The sequence below is a fragment of the Enhydra lutris genome, unplaced genomic scaffold (assembly GCF_002288905.1).
Source record: "Enhydra lutris kenyoni isolate GAN:26980312 unplaced genomic scaffold, ASM228890v2 scaffoldscaffold9, whole genome shotgun sequence".
Taxonomy (NCBI): Eukaryota; Metazoa; Chordata; class Mammalia; order Carnivora; family Mustelidae; genus Enhydra; species Enhydra lutris.
In genome coordinates, this window is record NW_019154093.1 from 44,485,374 (window position 1) to 44,505,680 (window position 20,307).

Sequence of the window (20,307 nt, forward strand, 5' to 3'; positions counted from 1 at the left end):
ATAGAGTAAAAAAGTTTTATAAAGGCCAGAACGTCTTGTGACTCCAAAATGAAACAGCGTACCCATCTGATTCCTAACAAAGGGGAGCAGTGTAGTTTAGCAGTAGAAAAGTAGGTGCTTCACTCCTGTGCTCACACATCAACTGCTAGGGACTGCACACTCGTTCGAGTAATGGATCGAGTCCTCCCCCCTCTCCTGAGAGCTGATTCTTTAAATTCGTCGTTTTAAAACGGCGAAACAGGTCGACAGTGTCCTATCCCATTCCCGGTGACACCCTTCCCACACACAAGCCAGTCAGCCTTAGTCAGACGCTGATGCTCCCCTTCGCTGCTGAGAATCAGATTTCAGCTGGTGCGCTCACAGCCACGACAGAGCTGACCTCCCAGGGCCCTGTCGCTCGGAGGGCCTGACTCCTACCTCGATCTGACTAGCGGCCAAGCTGCCGAAGGAGAAAAGCAACAACCCTGCTAGGGCAGTCAAACCCCTGCTGAGAAAGCAGGAGGCCACCATGTTTCCCGACTTCAGCTTCCCGCACCTGCAGGGGCGGGGCGAGTGCCGTAAAGCAGCACGGCGGCTTTTTGCGTGGATTTTTTTTTTTTTTTTTTTTGCGACGCTAGCCCCACCTCCTTGAGGTCCGCCCTTCCGCGACCTTTAGTAAACAGCCCTGGCACAGAGTTGAGGTTCCCAGGGTGGCTGGGGCAGGGCAGTTGGAAGACTTTCATCCTTTATCTTTAGCTGCATGTCCAGTTTTTGTATTGTAAAATAGATACAATGTTTAAAAAGTTGTTTGAAAGGTGAGGGAGAAAAACCTATGATCCCGTAAACTTTAAAAAGGTATTTACTATTCTGCATAGCGCTGCAAATTCTTTGAATATGTGAAGCTGTTGTGTGAAGCGAGATGGTGTGGGAAGTGCAAGCCTTTGAGCACAAAAAGATGATTGATTGGATGAAATGGAAAAACGGGTGGTTGCTGCAATTAACAGGCTTGCGGGCTATTATGAAAAGCTTGAACATGGAGAAATTGTTTAAATTTTTGTTTCTTCTGTAATTATGGAACTAAAATTTACTTCAAAGATAGTCAGGATTTGATAAGATCATGTGTATTCGTTCCATTATGTTCATTATAAGCATTCAATTTTGAATCATTTTTATCTAGCATGACAAAAACATGTCTTGCTACTTTGTGATCTTCATAATTTTAGAATTGAATGGTAACTTCAAATTCCACCCCTTATTTTTGCCTCAGACAAAGTAATTACCCCTCCACTGGGCAATACAAAGTTTCCAAGTTTTACCATAAAAATAATATTGTAAAACATACCTTTGTGCATTTGGCCTTTTACATTTGTTGAATTATATTCTTTATATAACTTCCTAGAACAGGAATCTTAAGTCAAAATGTACAAAAATGTTAGTGCCTATCAATAATATTGCTTTCCAAAGTATACACTCACAGTGCCATAAAAATACAACCTAACACCAAATTATACTCTTTTTTTCCCTCTAAATTCCTTGCTACAAAATGTTACCTCAAAGTTGTTATACTTCTAGTTTCTTGACTGCTCTCAAGATCTGATGTGTTTCCTTGTGTTTATAAACTATCTTATGTACTCTGATGTAAATATTCTGTTCATAGCTTTGTTATACATATGAATTTGAATACCTTTATGAAGAAGTGGCATTAAGCCTTGCCATGTTTTTATGCTATTGTTTTTCCTGGTCTCTTGTGTCTCTTTCCATTTTGTTTCTTTTGCTATTGTATTTTGTGATGTATTTAAAGTTCGGTAGTCAGATTTCGGGTTTCCCTTGTAAAGCCAAGAAAGCACACTATCAGAGGGTCTTACACCAGAAATGTCACAAGTTCATGCAGGTCTCAGATCAAGGCTTATTTTCTTTGATTATAAATTTAACTGTTCAATTATATAGAATATATTTCTGTATATACCATGAGATGTTATGCGAGTTATCTATTGCTGCATAACAAACCACCCAAAACTCTGTAGTGTGTCCATAGCTAGAGAAACAAGGGTGTAGAAATGGAAACATGATTCTAGGGAGTCATTTCTGTAACAATCTACTATTTTAATCAAAATTGGTATTCCATTATCCAACAGGATTTTCTACATAATGCTTACCTTACCCATTGACTCATAATTATTCTCTTACTAAACATTCATCAGAAATAAAGTACTTCTGGACTTTCTTTTCTCTTCAGTTAAAATTTATGTCTGTTTTGGAGCCAGTACCATGTTATTTAGTCACTGTTGTTTTTAATACGTTTTAATATTTGGCCGTTAGGGCTAACCATTTACTATACTTAATTTTTCACAAAAATTCTTTGATTTTTCTGATTTTGCCCAGTAATTTGCCAAATGAATTTTATAATAATTTTCCAAGTTATAAGAAAATAATACTATTTGAATTTTTAATGGGATTATACAGAATCTATTAATAAATTTGAAAAAGGCTGACATCTTTATCATATTTAGTCCTTCATCCTGGAATATGGAACTCTCTCACTTATTTGTGGTTTCTTTTTTTAATTTCTTAGTAGAACTTTAAGCCAGAGATATCTAAATCAAGCTACTTCCTAAGCATCGTTAACATTTCTGGGGTTTTTTGTATTGTTAACATTTGTTGTAATCCTTAATAGATTTCTTCATTATATAGGAAATACACATATAAAATTGTAAATAGGTAATATCTATCATAAATAGGTAATATCTATAATATTATGTATGCTGCTCAGTTATTACTGATAGGCAGATCATATTTTCTAAGTACTCTTTCATTATTTTAATAAAAAGTATTTAATTATATTAATAATGAAAATTACTTAAAACTTCTGTTTGACAAACTGTTTTGGCTTTTCTAGTTTTTTAATAATGTTATCCTCAAATTACTTTTTTGTCTCTTCCTTTCCAATATTATTTCTTGTATTCCTTTTTCACAGTTTATATTATGTCTGAATACTAACTAATAATGTTAATAGCAAGATTTTCTTGTTTCATTTTTGTTTTAAGAGGGATGGTTTTAGCATTTTTCCATTAAATCTATCATTAGCTCTTAGATTAGAGTAAGTACTCATTGTCATGTTAAAGAAGTAGATTTCTATTTCTCTTTGTTTTTTTTTTGTTGAACCACTGATTTTCAAGTATGGAAGACAGCCAGCTTTGTACCAAAATGTGGGACACACGAGCAGTTTTAAACACCACTCAACACGGGAAATAATTCTTTTATCTGTAAACATGTGAAATATCATTATTTTAAAATTTGGTTAGAAATTGTTAGCCACAGATACAGAGAACAGATTGGGGGTTACCAGAGGCACAGGCCAGGGGTGGGCAAAAGGAGCAAAGGCAGTCAGAAGGTATAAACTTCCACTTACTGTATAAGATAAGTAGATCCTGGGAATGCGATGTTCAGCATGCTGACTCTAGTTAATAATTCGGAGCCCCACCCCACCCCAGCCTGTAACCTGCCCCACCTTGGAGCACTCTGTGTGTCCCCCCGACCCTGGGGTAGCCAGCCACCTGAGGACCTGATGACCTGAGGGCCGGCCAGGGAGGGAGCGTGGCAGTCTTGGCGCTGCACTGTTCCTCCAAGATGGGGACTTGGCAGTCTCTTTGGACTCTGAACTCTTGAGTTTGGCCAGACTTCAGAATTCAGAACACCAAACTGTGATCAGTATAAATTACCAGGATGCCCTAGAGACTTTAGCCCTGGGTGTGGAAAGGACGTGTCCGCTTATCCCAACCCGTGTACTCTGTGCATGAAAATCAGGAAAGATGGTCATGATATTAAAATAATACAGAATGGATGGTGTTGATGGGGGAGTTTATAGAAGAGAAATTGGAGAAACCACCTTCAACATTGTGCTAGATGAATTCCATTTTCCCTTTCCTATGTTTCTTTGCACAGAATTTGTTAGTCCATATTTTCTGCGAGGAAATGTGGGAGAGAACAATGTACAGTGACTGATAATTAAAGAAAACACGAAAAATCCTTCTTGCTTGGCTTTTGCCCCTTGAGTGAACCTTACTGCCCAAGAGACTTGCGCATTGCTTTATTTAGCTGGAATAAAATCAGCATTGTATTTAAAAAAAAACACACAATACTGTAGTGTACTGTAGTGTAGTATATTTGAAAGTTGCTAAGAGAGTAGATCTTAAAAGTTTTCATCACAATGAAAAAACTGTACACCTAAAGCTATAACAATGTTATGTTAATTATATCTCAATTTAAAAAAAAAAGAATTGTTAACCAGAGTCTACATTTAGACTAGAAGTCAATTCAATTACTCATTTAGTGAATAATTGACTTAACTAACAGAGAAAACAAGCATTTGATTATCAGATCAAAATCACACACATCCATGGCATCTCTAATAAAAGTTTTTATGCATGACCCTCACAGGGAGTTCACCACAGTCTATCCATGCTGTTATTACTGTTCTCCAATGAAGTGATAACTCAGATTGATTCTGTTGACTCTCTAGTGTTAGATCACTGTTTATTCTTGCTCTCTTTTATTACCCAGGCCCCTACCATTTCTTCTTCTGTGTCGCCTTTTTCTCTCTCTTCTCCTGTCTGCTCCAAGAACACCGCTGTGTAATTCATTCACTGAGTGAATATTTATTAAGCACCAGTTACATACCAGGCACTGTGCTAGTCACAGACAATAATAGGAGAGAGAGCAAAAACTGAGCAGTTTGCTGCTCTCATTGGACCTTACAGTCTCGGGGAGATAGGTATTAACAGTAGAAGCACTTAAACAAATGTAAAAATTTAAACAAGAGGATTCCTAGTAGGGAACCCAGCCTTGTAAGAAAAACCAGAGTAGGCTTCCCTGAGGAAATGGACTGAGCTGAAATTAATGAGTTAATGAGGCAAAGATGAAGAGAAGAGCTTTCAAGACAAGAAGCAGCTCTTACAAAGAACCTATGGAGGAAGGAAGCTTGGATTATTAGAGGAACTTTTTGAATGAACTTATGCATGTAGTTCAAAGAATGAAAGAGAGAGTGCTGCAAGATGAAACTGCATTGCTAAGCAGGCATCACATCCCTTCAAAGCTTTGGGGACCGGGTCAAGGAAAGCCTCAGAATGGCAAAAATCATGCTGGCTTCAATGAGAATGGCTGCAGGTAGAGCATTTGGGAGGCCAGGGCTCTAGTCCAGGGAATGGTAGCTTGGACCAGTGTTGTAAGGGTGGAGATGATGGAAATGGACATGATGGAAATTCAATTAGAATTTTAAGATCACAACCAACAGAACATGGTGATGGATTATATTTGGAAAGCAGGAGAGAGGACAATTTCAAGGATGAGTTTTCAATATCCAACTTGTACAACCAAATGTTTTATAATGCCCCACCCCTTTTTTTTACATAAGGATCACAGGAAGTCAACCAGGTTTAGGATTCCTAGACAAGTGAGATCTGGTTTAAATATTTACCCAAAACAATTTGGGAGACGAACTTGCATAAACTTATTATCATTACTTTTGTGGCTACTAAATAAATGTTGTTACAAAATAAAACAAGTGGAAAGGATACGTTTAATCAGGATCAGAACATGGCTGGGCAGAGGGATTTTGCAATGTGGTTTTTACTATGTATAGTTTAATTGCCTCAGGCAAAACTGTTTGCACCACAAGGATCTGATGTATACAACATTTCATTCATATCTAACAGTCAAAATGTTTCTTTGAGCAAGACAAAATTCAAAAAGGAAATGAGATATTTAATAAAATACAAATAGAAAAAAATCAATTAAAATAGAGGAAAAAGTCTTTCTTTCCAGTGTATTTGTATCATTTCCTAGTACTAATTTTGATAGGGGACCACATTCAATTCCATTTCAGTTTGGCTTCAAATACTATTCCTCCCTCCTTCCAGTGAGCCATTTAATAATAGCTTATTGTCCTGCTGTAATCAATTTCTATCTCATGATCTTCTCATTAGCTTCAGAACTAACTCATAATAACATTGCTTCAATACAAGAGTAGAGCAATTGCCCTTCAAAGTCGCATTTTTGGAAATCCTGTGATGTCATTAAAATGCCATAATGATCTGGTCAGAAAATCATGTTGCATGCTTTAGTGATGTAGAACTTGAGATCGCATTAGTAGTGTAATCAATTCTTGCCAATCAAGAAGCCACTGGTTCTGTTGGTACAAAGCTAATTGATAGAGTTCAACTCTCCATGAGCTGAAAATTTCCTGTAAGTGCAATTGCATTTGTTCACTTGATTTTTATTCAATTGTATATTGCTTCTATTCAATAAGCATCTTGTGAATATCTCTGAAGTCCCGGGAAGATTTAATAAATATTTTAACTCTGCCCTGTTTAATAAAGTGTGGGACATCCTGGAAGGCCTCTCTTAGGAAGACATAGGAGTGCTGTGGAAGGGAGGGAAGGTGTTGTGTATTTACAGAAACCTGCTAAAAAGTTACTTTGGTAGGGCAGAATAATAACTCCCCAAAGATGTCCATATCTTAATCTTTAGAACCTGTGACTATGTTACCTAACAGGACAAAAGGGACTTTGCAAATGTGATTAAGTTCTTTAGTAAGGGAGATTATATTGTATTTTCTGGGTGGGCCCAATGTAATCATAGGGGTACTTATAAGAGGAAGGCAAGAGTGTCAGGGAAGAAAAGATGTGGTAATGGAAGCCAGGGTCAGAGTGATGAAGAGCCACCAGCTAAGGATGTGAGTATCTTCCAGGAGCTGGAAAAGGCAAGAAAATCAATTCTCCCCCACACCTCCAAAAGAAACTCATTCTACCAACCCATTTTGGGCTTCTGACTTCCATAACTAAAAGATGGTAAATTTGTTTGTTTTTAAGCTGTTTAGTTTGTGGTAATTCATTACAGGTGCAAGAGGACTACGACCATTACTTAAACTGTCAACACTAGTCATCCCCTGGAGATCTGTGAAGGAAGATTGGGGTCTTGGAGGGCTTTTCTTCAGTACTAGTTGAACTTCTCTGTTTTATCACGGATTTATACAGCATCTTAAAATAAACATTAAAAAAACTAGAGGGGCACCTGGGTGGCTCAGTGGGTTCAGCCTCTGCCTTCGGCTCAAGTCATGATCTCAGGGTCCTGGGATCGAGCCCCGAGTCGGGCTCTCTGGTTAGCGGAGAGCCTGCTTCCCCTTCTCTGCCTGCCTCTCTGTCTACTTGTGATCTCCATCTGTCAAATTAAAAAAAAAATTAAAAAAACAAGATAATATTAGGTGAAAAGAATGTAGAAAATTATATATGGAATAATTTCTTAACCATCTAAAAAAAAAAGACAAAAATAAGAAGGAAGCTTACTAAAATGTTATCATTTTCTAGTCCTGGGTATTGAGATTGTGGATGTTCTATTTCTATTTATCCGTTCATTTACTCAATGGTTACTTATTGAGCATCTACTCTGTGCCAGGGAATATGCTAAGAACTGAGGACTCCGATGGGAATAAGATACACACAATCTCCACTCCCATAGAACTTAGACATAGAAGGGAAGGCAGACATTAAACAGAAAATTACACAAATCATTAATTAATTATATCGTGGTAAGTTCAACAAAGGAGAAGTACTGGCGACATCATCACACAGGAGGGTAGCCTCACCTGGTCAAGGGATGCTTTCCTGAGGAACTACAGCTTAGAACTCAAGGATAAATGGGAATTTTCCAGAAAGAAATGGGAAATACACCTTTCCTAATTTTCTATGAGGAGCAAATATCACTTATATTTTCATAAAAATGAATACTTTTAGTGGTTTTTAAAGGAATAACTAACATCTCTCCCTCTCTTTATATCTGGTAACAACAGCTGCTCAGTGCTGGAAATGCTCTGCTCACTGATTGATTTAGCCAAATTTGGTTTAATGATCAGACATTTCTCTCTCAAATACTTCAGTCAAATAAGATATTTGAGTTAATAAATTAAATCCACTAGACAAAAAAGTAAAATAAAACAATGGTTAAATAGCCTCCTTGTCTAAAGCTTACATTAGGAAACTGTTAAATTTATTACTTTTGGTAGCCAACCAACCAAGGAGAGCTTATGAAATGCACTTAACATTGACCTTGAGGGAAATAAGATCCAGCTTCTTTGCTAGCTGAAGTTCTATTTTTATCAGATCAAAAGTAAGGAATAGAAGTGAAGGAACAAAGAACAGAAGTTATTTTGAAATCAACACAAAATATATCACTAAAGGAATTTTTCTCAAAGGGATTTCATAAGTGAAATAACTTGATATTAAAAATTGGAATTTCAAATTTCTCAAAATTAGAATCTTCTGTTACAATTCCAAGATAAGTATTTCCCAAACTATAATTTGAGATAGCTTTGAAGGGGAGATGGGAGAATACATCTCTATAATAAATATGCTGTGATGATGTTTGTTGTTAAGAATTAACATCTCGGGACGCCTGGGTGGCTCAGTTGGTTGGATGACTGCCTTCGGCTCAGGTCATAATCCCGGAGTCCCGGGAACGAGTCCCACATCGGGCTCCCAGCTCCACGGGGAGTCTGCTTCTCTCTCTGACCTTCTCCTCACTCATGCTCTCTCTCACTGTCTCTCTCTCAAATAAATGAAATCTTAAAAAAAAAAAGAAAGAATTAACATCTCTAGAAAAATCAAAAGGAAGAAAAATAGAGTCTATTAATAAATACCATACCACCATGAGTGCTAAATAAGTAAAGTGCTGTCAACTTTACTTAAGTGATCATTTTTATTTGTTTGCTTGCTTGCTTCTCAGTACACTGAGATGTCTGTAACATTTTGAGTGGTAATGTCCTTTAATGAGAATCAGCATAAAGTTAACTATTTTCAACAAAAAATATATCATAGTGTAGAATGGACTTATAATAATGACATAATGAGAAATTATATGTTTGCAACAGATTTATATCAGCTAAAATGCAAACAAGAGAGACTATAAATAAAGATATTCATGAAAATGTTATATAAATTCAAGATTTAGAGTTCAGATATTCCTGCTATCAATGAAATAAATAAAACATCTAGGATCTGTAGTGGGTTGAATAGTGTCCTCCCAAAATTTATGAATGCTTGGAACCTCAGAATGTGACGTTATTTGGAAAGAGGGTCTTTGCAGATGTAATCAAGGTAAGGGTCAAAATGATTGATCATAATGCATAATGTATAAAAAATCCAATAATTGTATGCTTACAAGAAGAGGCAGAGACTCACACTGAGAAGAGAGTCACATAAGATGGTGGATTAATGAAACGACCAACCCACATGACACCGAGGATTGCTAGGAGCTACCAGAAGCTGGAAGAAGCAAGGAAAGACTCATCCCAAGAGACTTCAGGGAGAACATAGTCCTGCCAACACTGATTTCAAATTTTCAGCTTCCAGGACTGTGAGAGTCAATTTCTGTTGTTTTAAGCCACCTAGTTTGTAGTAATCTGTTATGGCAGTCCTAAACAGGATCCAGTTATCTTCATAGCCAATATTTTTTAGTGTTATGCTATCTGCATTCATTATTTCCTCTATTTCTTTACCGTCTTTTTTTTTTTTTTTTTTTTTGGTAGAACGAGAGACCAACAAAGAACAACTTGTTTTCAGATGATTATCACAATCAACATTTATTCATTCAATGAACATTTGAGCATTGCATCAGTAAGGATAATTTTATTCAAAAGCAACAAAAAAGATACTTTATGAACTGGTCAGACAAACAGTCCACTAAAAGGTAGTTTCAAGGTTGGTTTGCAAACTCAATGATTTCTTCAAAGACCAAGTGTCCCCTTGATCCTCTGTCTTCAGGACTCTTATTTGTTTCTTGTAGTAGTAAGATGGTTGCTGAAGCTCCAAATAGCATATCCTTGTATATCAGGAAGGCATTCTTAATAGCTTCCTGGCAGGGTTTCCCTTAAGTAAATATTTCCAGGTCATGGACACATGCCCCCTTCCAGACCCAACAAAAAGATACAGGATTGGTAGACTAGCAAAGATCAACTACTACTTGTCCCTAATGGCTGGTAACATTGCTTCCAGAGAAAGAGCTAAGATTCTGTGGGCAAAGAAGAAGGAGCAGAATCACTTGAACAAAGTATCTGCAGATTGAATTTGATGAAGTGGGGTCAGATTTCTCTCCAAAACAGATGTTCCATCTAAAATACCACCAGTAGTGGGGCGCCTGGATGGCTCAGTGGGTTAAAGCCTCTGCCTTCGGCTCGGGTCATGATCCCAGGGTCCTGGGATCGAGTCCCACATCGGGCTCTCTGCTCAGCAGGGAGCCTGCTTCCTCCTCTCTCTCTGCCTGCTTCTCTGCCTCTTTGTGATTCCTGTCTGTCAAATAAGTAAATAAATCTTTTAAAAAAATAAAATAAAATACCACCAGTAGTGCATGAGAATTCCTATACCCCTCACACTTGATTATATTTCCCATTTTTGGAGGGGGAAAGTGATAGTCTACTCTTAATATGCATTTCTCTGAGTACTAGTACTTTTGAACATGTCTTCATACACTTATTAGCCTTTTGGATTTCCTCTTTTGTAAACTGCCTACTCATGTTCTTTGCCCACTTTAAAGGTAGATTTTCTGCCTTTTACTTGTTTGCAGGAGTTCCTTACAAAGTACAGGTATTTAATCCTTCATTGGTTTTAGACATTTCAGATATGCTCTCCGCCTCCTATAAACTGGTTGTTCAACTTTGTCCATTTGTCCTTCATTGAACAGAAAGCCTTAATTTAATGAGATTAAAGTAGACATACCTCACAGAGTCACTGTGAACTTTAAGTATGATAATGTATATGGGGCACCCGGGTGGCTCAGTCGATGAGCATCAGACTCTTGATTTTGGCTCAGGTCATGATCTCTGGGTCTTGAGATCCAGCCCTGCTGTGGGCTCTGCGCTCAGCAGGAGGCTGCTTGGGATTCTCTTTCTCCCTCTCCCACTCACATGCTCATGAGCTCTCACTCATCCTCTCTCTCTCTCAGAAATAAATAAATAAATAAATAAATAAGATAACATAAATAAAACTCTTGGCTACAGTGTAAAAGCTTAATAAATAAATCTTAGATATTACTATTGCTTTTGTTGTAGTTATTTATTTGACCCTCTATATTGCAGAAGACTCATAAATATATCTTTTGCTACCTTAACACCCTACATGTATCTCTGTGGTAGCAATTGCTAGATTGTCTCTCATGGTGGACCAACTGTGCTCTCTGAGGAGAAAAACCATGCTTTATTCATCTTGTATTTCCATGACCTAGGACACGTTGAGAAGTGTTCAATAAATGTACTTTGAATAAATATATAAATAAATAAGATTTCAAAGACATTTATAATGACATTAAATAATGAAGAATACTGGGGAATAAGCCACCTGAGTGGCTCAGTCAATTAAGTGTCTGCCCTTGGCTCATATTATGATCTCAGGGTCCTGAGAGTGAGGCCCACAATTGGGGGGGGGGGGTCCCCTGCTCAGCAGGGAGTCTACATCTCCCTTTCCTTTTGCCCCTCTTCCTCCTGCTCATGCTCTCTCTCTCTCCCAAATAAATAAAAAAATCTTTAAAAAAATAAGTCATGAGATACCATTACACGTGTATTAGGATGGTCAAAATCCAAAAACTGACAACATCAAATGCTGACAAGGATGTGGAGCAACAGGAACTCTCATTCATTGCTGGTGGGAATGCAAAATGGTATAGTTACATTGGAAGACAGTTTGTCAGTTTCTTACAAAATTAAATACACTCCTACCATACAACATAACAATTGATCTCCTTGTATTTACCAAATGGGTTGAGGGATTATATTCACACAAAAATATGTACATGAACATTTATAGCAGCTTTATTCATAACTGCCAAAACTTGGAAACAACTAAGATGTCCTTCAGTAGGTGAATGGATACATGCCGGACAATAAAATATTATTATTCAGTGATAAAAATAAATGAGCTGTCAAAATGTGAAAAGACATAGAGGAATCTTACATATGTATTACTAAGTGAAAAAAAAGTCAATCTGAAAAGGCTATGTACAATCGCTATATGATTCTTAGTATAAAACATTCTGAAAAAGACAGAACTACAGAGGCTGTAAAAATATCAGTAGTTGCCAGGGATTAAAGAGACAGAGGGATGAATAGACAGAACACAGAATTTTTAGGAGAGTAAAACTATTCTATATGATTCTGGTGGTAGCTACATATCATTATACATGTCAAAACCTGTAAATGCCCAACACCAAGAGTGACCCCTAATGTAAACTACAGTCTTGGGGTGAGAAGGATGTGCTAATATAGGTTCATCAATTGTGACAAATGTACCACTGTGGTGTGGAATGCCAGTAGAGAGGAAGGCTGTACGTAAGGGGATGAGGGACAGAGGCTATATGGGAACTCTGTACTTCCCACTCAATTTTGCTCTGAAATAAAGTCTATTTTAAAAAAATAGAAGACATCAGTAAAAAGCACAGACCACATTATTGTTACAAAATGAGAAAGACAAGTGGCAAAAGCCAAATTCAGTGAATTAATCTAGAAGAAAGTGACATGGTATGTCAAAGAAAGCAAACTTAGTCCATTATTCGTGAGAAAGAGTGGCTATTTTTAAAAAATTATTCTATGTATGATATATACTTTTCTTTTGATTAGGTGTTGTTTTAACTACTAGCAAATATTTTTAACCATAGCAGGTAACAAATAGCCAGATGATAGATTTTATTTACAAATAAGGAGAGCAATTATATGGGGCAGTCAGCCAAAGAGAGAATGAGAAAAGTTAAGGAACATCGGTAATCTGTAAATGCAAAATCATTACCTAGACCTTTAATATACGAAGACTGGACAGATTCATCAACTGACAAATTCTTTCAGACCCATCAAATATTTCACCAGCCTAAAAATTCTTCCCAGTAATGACTCTGACTTGGCCCAAGTGTTCTCATGGCCCGGCAGAGTTATAATCAGCATTTTGTATAGTTTCCTTGAATGTATATGAATGAAAAAAATGTTCATCATTTACACTTAAAGATAGGGTTTACATTTCAATTTGATAGATTTAGATAAGACATAAGAAAGAAATTCATGGCTATAATGCTTTTTTTGTTTTGTTTCTTATTATGTTCAATTAGCCAGCTTGAATATAATGTTTTTTAAGGAGGCTATGAACTACCTCCCCCAAGGATTTTTGAGAATATTGTAAAGACTGGATCTTTATAGTGGTTTTGGCAGTAAGACCTCTTCAGTTGTCATAAAAATATTATGTGATTCTGTATGTACACCTTACTCTTTCTAACCGTACATTTCATTTGCTTATTGTGTAAGAAAGGAGCATACTTCATGCGGAACCCTTGCAAGGTCCCCAAGACCAACAGGGATCAGTGTTGCCTAAAAATGCCTTTCTCAACTTTCTATTCGTTGAAATTCTTAGGTTGAACCTAACAGCATTAAATGCGGAGGCTAATGCTAGACATAGAACCTCTAGAGCCTACCTTTTGGCTCTTGAGTCTATTATGGTAGTCGGGGCTGCTTGGGGTTTGGTCTCAGCTAGACATCACTAGCTGTATCTCCTTGGGTGAGTTACATAATTCTTATAAGCTTTGGTTATCTCATTTGTAAAGTGGAGGTAATAATAATGCCTACTTTATGAGATACTGCATATATGCACATGGTAAAGCCCTTAGCTCATTACCTGATACCTAATGAGTACTCAGCTAATGTTAGTTATCAACGTGTCCTTCTTCCCCTCCCCTATGGCCAGCCCTATTCCCAGGATCCAGCAAGTTCTCAAGTTTCTTCTCTGTCAGCCCCAGTAAAAAATCAAATTGCAGGGCTGGTGGGGGGTAGGGGGTTGGCAGGGGAGAATTATTCCAGTAGTCTGGCTGGTAACTGCCCTGCAAAATTCTGGTGCTTTCCTGAGTTTCACTTAATTAGTAAGATAATTTATTTTCAGTGTTCTTGTTTTTTCCATAACATCAAGAAAATCTTTGAAAAATTAAAACAAGTATTTATAATGCTTCTATCCATGGGGAAAGTAAAATAAACAGAGTTAAGTTATAATCCACAGGGCCAGACATCTCTCTCTATTTAGTGGCATATTCTGGGAAAAAAAAAAAAAAACCTAAAATTTTCACGTAAATAGATTTTTCATAGCATTTCTAATTTTATCTGTTAGTTCTGATGAAAAATCCTAATCTTTTCATATGTGACTTCAGAAGCTTCTTTGTAAACAAGACATAAATTGTTTTTGAAGAGAGAACCATTAGTGAAAGATATGTAGGGTTATTATGTCAGTAAATTTCTATAGTTGGATCCTACTCTTTAAAGACAAAAATTACTTTAGTTCTTAAGGGCATCATTAGGTAAAGAGGTCTCTAAACAAATTTAATCAAAATAAAAGTCATTTTTATTCCTTTGTGCTAGTACCACAAAATGAATATGAATGCTCTGTTTACATTTATTTCTTTTTATAGCTAGAGTTTTTTATCATTTGAAATCTAAGTTAATTTTCAAATAAATAAAACAAATTTTAATGTCCCTATGTGGCTGTCCCTTTTTTTCTCCACCCCTTCTTTAAAAAGATTTATAATTATTTATCTCAGAAAAAGCAAATGAGATCAGTTTAAGCCAGACCCAAGGATTCAAAGGAAACCTTAGAAATAGAGAAAATTGTCTAAAACTGATTTTAGACACCTTAGTGAAGAACAAAATTCTACCAAAAGAAAGTGCTTTCTGATTAACTACTATAGGCCAGGCACAAGAGGAAGCCCCAAGAATAAAAAGTTGAATAACACAGTTCTTAGTTGTAAGGGGCTCATTCTGCAGGAAGGGAGGCAGAGAGCAGCCACTTGAATATATAATTGTGTGACAGGATTCTGGAGCTATAATGGAGATGTATCTCATGTCCTACTGGGGGCGCCCAGGTGGTTCAGTCTGTTGAGAGTCTGACTCATGGTGTCAGCTCAGGGTGTGATCTCAGGGTCCTGCGATCAGGCCCTGCATTGGGCCCCATACTGGGTATGGAGTCAGCTTATCCCTCTCCTTCCCCCATCTTGTGCTCTTTCTTTCTCTCGTATAAATAAATAAATAAAAATCTTTAAAGTCCCACTGGAGTACAGAGAAACTGTTAATTCTGCTACCTTTGTTAACCCTAGTTTTTCTATGTGTATGTGGAGACTACATTAGCCCTGCCTTATAGAGTCATTAAAAAAAAATTGAATGAGATAATAAATGTGAAGTGTTTAGCACTGTGTCTGGCATGTGGTAGGTATTCAAGTTTGACTGCTGTCATCATTTCTGGTATTGCTAATACCAGAGAGAAGAGCCAGAGAAGGTTATGGTTATAGCTGGCAACATTAGAACTGGGTGTTCAGAGATGGGAGGAAGGATAAGAATTTGGCTGTCTGGAAGGGGCAGGGGGCAGTCCAGGCAGAGTAAGGACATGAGCAAAGATGCAGAATAAGAGAAAGGCATGGTCTTAACTTTTGGGGAAAGATGAGTAGCCCAAGCAATTGAAACATAGGAGTATGTTTCTGAGTGGTGGGAAATGGTGCTGTATCGTGAAGAAACTTGTACTCCGTGCTGAGTGCTAACTTCATCCTGTGATCAGTTTACAGTCATTAAAATTTTCCAAGTAGCAAAATCATATGATCAAATTTATGTTTTAGAAAGATAGCAGTAAAGATACTAGACACAGGAGGCTACAGTAACAGTTTATGAGAAAAGTAGTAATACTAACACATAACGCTTATTATGCACATATGCTAATTGCTTACCTATTTATATGTATTAATGCTTATAACAGTCTTATAAGGCAGATGCTATTAGTAACTTCATTTTACAGATGTATACACTTAGGTATACAGTTGTTCAATAATTTGCTTAAATGTCCATGGCTAGTAAATGTTGAGACTAGGACTCAAACCCATAAAGTCTTACTCTTGAATCTGCATCTTTAACCACTACCCTTCTCTGCTTTTCAAATAATAAAATCAAGCTAGAGAAAAAGCAGTAAGAATGGAAACGGAAGTTGTATTCAAGAGGCATTTTGAAAGTGGCATCAACAGAGCTTGATGACCAATTTTAATTTAATAAAGATGGATGGAGTTCCTACCACATGACACACCTGCAGCTACAATAATGAAAAAAACAGACATGGCACACTGTTCTCATGAAGCTCTTTTGCCAGTGGAAGAGCACACAATATGTGGTTCATAGTAAAAACAAAGAAAGAACAAAGTAGAATAATGGGTAGTAGAAAATAAATAGAAGGGAAGCTTCTTCAGTTGGGTCAATTTTGACTCCAAGAAGATAGCCTTTAAATGAAGATGTGAAGAATCCAAGCCAGCCAAGGTAAACAATCTAAGTGATTAGAGTTTGGCAAAAGGAGAAGATTGGCACGAGATGAGGCTGGGGAATTAGGGAGAGACCAGTTTGTGTAGGACCTTTAAGGCCATGGTGAAACTTGGCCAAAGGTAATGAGATGTAATAAGAGGAGGATGAGATGCTCCACAGGGTTTCAAGGAAAGGAATGAACTGGTGTTGATGGAAGAGAAGCAGAGGGATGTTAAGGATTCTTTCAGAATGGGTGACTGAGAAGATGATGCTGTTTCCATCACAGATGGCAAATACAAAAGGAGGGTCAACCTGAGGCTTTGGGGGCTAAGGTAAGTTCAACTTAGGATACTTAGAGTGAATTACTGACACAAGTGCCAAGCTAGAAAGAACTAAACAGTGCTTACTAGTAGAAGAGACAAAGATAGACTTCATTATATACGAGTCATAAGCTGGTCCTTGAAATGAATAGTGCTGTCACCCAGAGAGCACCTTGAAATTAGGGTTTAGGCAGAGAAAGATGGAAAACCAGCCTGAAAAGGGGCAATCAGTGAGGAAGAAGAAGGATCAATAGGGAGGAAATGAGGGTCAGGGTAGGAGATTGGGGAGAACAATGCAACAACCATCAAGAAGGAAGAGGTCTGGGAGGAAGGGCTAGATTTGGGGATTCCGAGGTCATTATAACCTTTGCTAGAGCAATTGAAAAATCATCTCTCATTTTCCACGGAAACCTATCCAGGGCCTGGCTAATCCAATTGCTGCAACAACAGGTGAAATTACTTGCATGCAGTTGTTATCTATGGATATCTTTCTATTTCACATTTCTGCTTTTATTATTTTAATGATTCCTTGTTTCAGTTTCTGTTACTGTTTTTGTTTCCACTGGGAGAGATACAGAAAGCTGGTAGGAAAGACTTGGGAAGGAATGTAAGCTAAAATTGGAAACAAGACTGTTTTATACAGGTGGAATGGAGAGGGGGTGCTCATGAGATATCCGAAAAGACAAACAAAACTGCAGATGTCTAAAAGCAAAATGTTGGAGAAATGACAATTGGGCCGATTTTGTGGTGCTAAGGATTCTTCTATGATAGTCATTAGTAAGAAAGCTAGAAAGTTGGTTGGGACCGAATACGGAGGAGCTTAAATGCAAGGTTCAGCATGTTTGAATCTTTTCCTATAGGTAAGAAGAACCTCTAAGTACTAGGAAGCAAGGAAGGAAGGAAGGAAGGAAGGAAGGAAGGAAGGAAGGGCCAAGGCTAAGACAACCATTGATCTAAGGATGGTGTTTGACAGACTGCGGGCAACAAGGTGTGTTAATTTGAAACCCTGTTCCAGTTAGGAAGGGGTCAGGTGAGGACAAGGCTCATCAGTCAGACAGCATCTGCATCCGTCAGACATCTTCATCAGGCAGACAGCATGCAGGGATAGCACCAAACACTGAAGAACAGGTACTCGAAAGACACTCAGAATCAGAGCCCGCTAGAACACCCCAAATCTAATCACCCACCTAGGAAGCAAGATCGATCGTAAGAGCCAAAGTACAGAGTCAAAACAGAGTAAGAGCAACCGAGTCATCCAAAGGGGATGGACATGGCAGGAAGAAGGGAGGCGAAGGAATCCTTAAGTCCTAGCACAGGTACTGAGGTAACCAACCAGCTGCCATGGTCCAGTGGGGAGAAGAGTTTCAAGAGTGAAAGGAGACTCTGGTAGGACCTCACAAGAGGTCTCTCTCCTGCTCCCTCTTGCAGCTGGTCTTGGGGAAAGGTGGCAGAAACAGACTGGCCAGGTAAAGTTTGAGGGGTTTCCATAGAGGAGACTCGTGCCTGCTTCACAGCAAATCTCTGGAAGTGAAACACAAAGGATCCCAAAGAAGTGTCTTGGGCCGAAACAGGGTGAAGGCAGAGGCACTGAAAAGCCCAGTCACAGCTCCGGGTCATTCATCAGTGCTGGAGAAGTGAGGGGCAATGGCCAAACTTTCTCCTGGCTTCAGAGTATAAAATATACAAAGCAAACAGCGAGAGACCCAAAGGGTCTTTCAGTCCTTAAAGAGATCCCACCTGCAGACATTAGTGTGGACAGCACAAACAGGGAACCAGACGTGGGCCTAGTGAATGTCAGCAGGAGCAATTAGCAGCTACCTTCAAGAAATCCAGAGCAGAATTCTCTGCTTATTCAATGCCATAATACCATATATAACCTTCCAGCACCTGCTCCCTCTCTCTCCAGGCTCAGATGAGATGCCATCCTAGGGAAGTGGAAGGGACAGTGTTCAAAACTGAACTATGTTTTAACCTAAATGGGAGTGCCTGGGTGGCTCAGTCGGTTAAGCATCCAGCTCTTGATTTTGGCTCAGGTCATGATCTCAGGGCCGTGAGCTCAAGCCCACGGTCAGGCCCAGTGCTCAGCACGGGGTCTTCTTGTTCCTCTCTCCCTCTGCTCCTTCCCCCAATCTCACTTGCATGCTCTCTCTCTTGGTCTCTCAAATAAATAAATAAATAAATTTTAAAAAATCTAAATGACTAAGAAATTACAAGATTTGCCTGAGTTAATTTCAAATTACAAGAGAAAGCTTTCTGCTATCAGATAGAATCAAGAGCTAGAAGTAGAAATTAAATTTAGTTATGGGAAAATAAAGTGAGTCATCATCTCTTACACACTAGTTTGTTTCTGAAATTTGCACCTGCTGCACATACAGTCCTAACAACTATTTTGTTCCTTGAATAGTTATAATGTTCTACTTTTGATACAGACCAAAAAGGGTACAAAAATGCTAAAAATTAAAAATAAAGTTGTACCTAAGCAATAATGTAAGTGCCACGAGAATTATATATGAAAATATGGGTATCAGAAAAAATAAAGTTTTATATTCTGTTGTATATAATTAAGTGACACATCCATTCAATTTTCATTATGGCTTTCCTAATGACAGCTATAAACGATGCCAAATGTACCTATCCTGTGTGGTTTAAGTATGTCAAATACCACTTAATTTCTATTCTAAGAATGCAGCAATAGAATCTTCCAGAAGCAAGGCAATTAAATGCTTTTGAAATTACTTGGACAATAAAGATCAATTTTTACCCCAAAATTTTGTATCAGGGAAGAAAGTGCTTTTAAAAATCTGTTACATCATTCCAGCTGAGGATTATGAGTGAAGTGTAGTGATGATTTATTTCAATACAAAAAAAAAGGTTTATAAAGAAAATCTAACTCCATTAAAAAGAAAAGAGCACTGTGTTGCTTTAGTTTCAAGCATTGTTGGATTTGATAAATTTAAGAGGTGTGCAGTCCTGTCATTCTGAAGCACCCCAGCCAGACTACAGAAATCAAGGGGGTTAGCATACAAAGACTAGGCAATGAATGTGGGCTTTGGCTCTGCCCTTTTTACCCAGCAGAATTGCTGAAATCTGTCGGTGTTGCACCACAAAATATTCTGGGAACCTCAACTCACTTTTACCTTAGTGTTAATTTCCTTATCAAACAGGGCACTTACTGAGAGTGTTCAGGAAATCTCTGTTCCCTGATAATTGCTTAATAGTCTTAGTCCTAGGAGGCTAATCAATCCAAATGGGTCCCTTCTCTATGCCTGATGAATCCCTTCAGGTGCCCATTACAGAAAATCTGCAGTGGGTATGCGGACCGCTTCAACATCTAGGACTTCCCGGGAGTAGACAGAGTATTCATTCTAAAATGCAAAAGGCATTTCTACTTCAAAAATCCACAATATTATCTATTCTGCTAATACAAATTCATTATCTGCCAAAGCCTAGTTTATGCCCACTGAAGGGGCTCCTGGAACAACACGAGCATGCTCACAGCCTCTGCTTTTTCAGGGGCTAAGGAGGAGGGCCCTGTGCCTGCTGGAACTCACAGACCAGCAGCAGCAAACTCTCTTATTTTCCCAATCACTTCTCTCAACATTTCCTTCACGTTCTTGTAAACCCGGTTCTCTCCTGAGATCCTCTCATATGCTGTCTGTTTTTCTTCCATAC

The 20,307-nt window shown here is 38.0% G+C and overlaps 1 protein-coding gene across 1 annotated transcript in view; it reads right to left on the reverse strand.

Annotated features, from left to right (window-relative positions):
• Positions 1–510, reverse strand: part of LOC111143158 (phosphatidylinositol glycan anchor biosynthesis class K) — a 126,507-nt gene extending 125,997 nt beyond the window's left edge. The window contains exon 1 of the mRNA XM_022496666.1: positions 418–510. Coding sequence (XP_022352374.1) covers positions 418–510 — 93 coding nt within the window. The remainder of the gene's footprint in view (positions 1–417) is intronic.
• Positions 511–20,307: the final 19,797 nt, after the last annotated feature.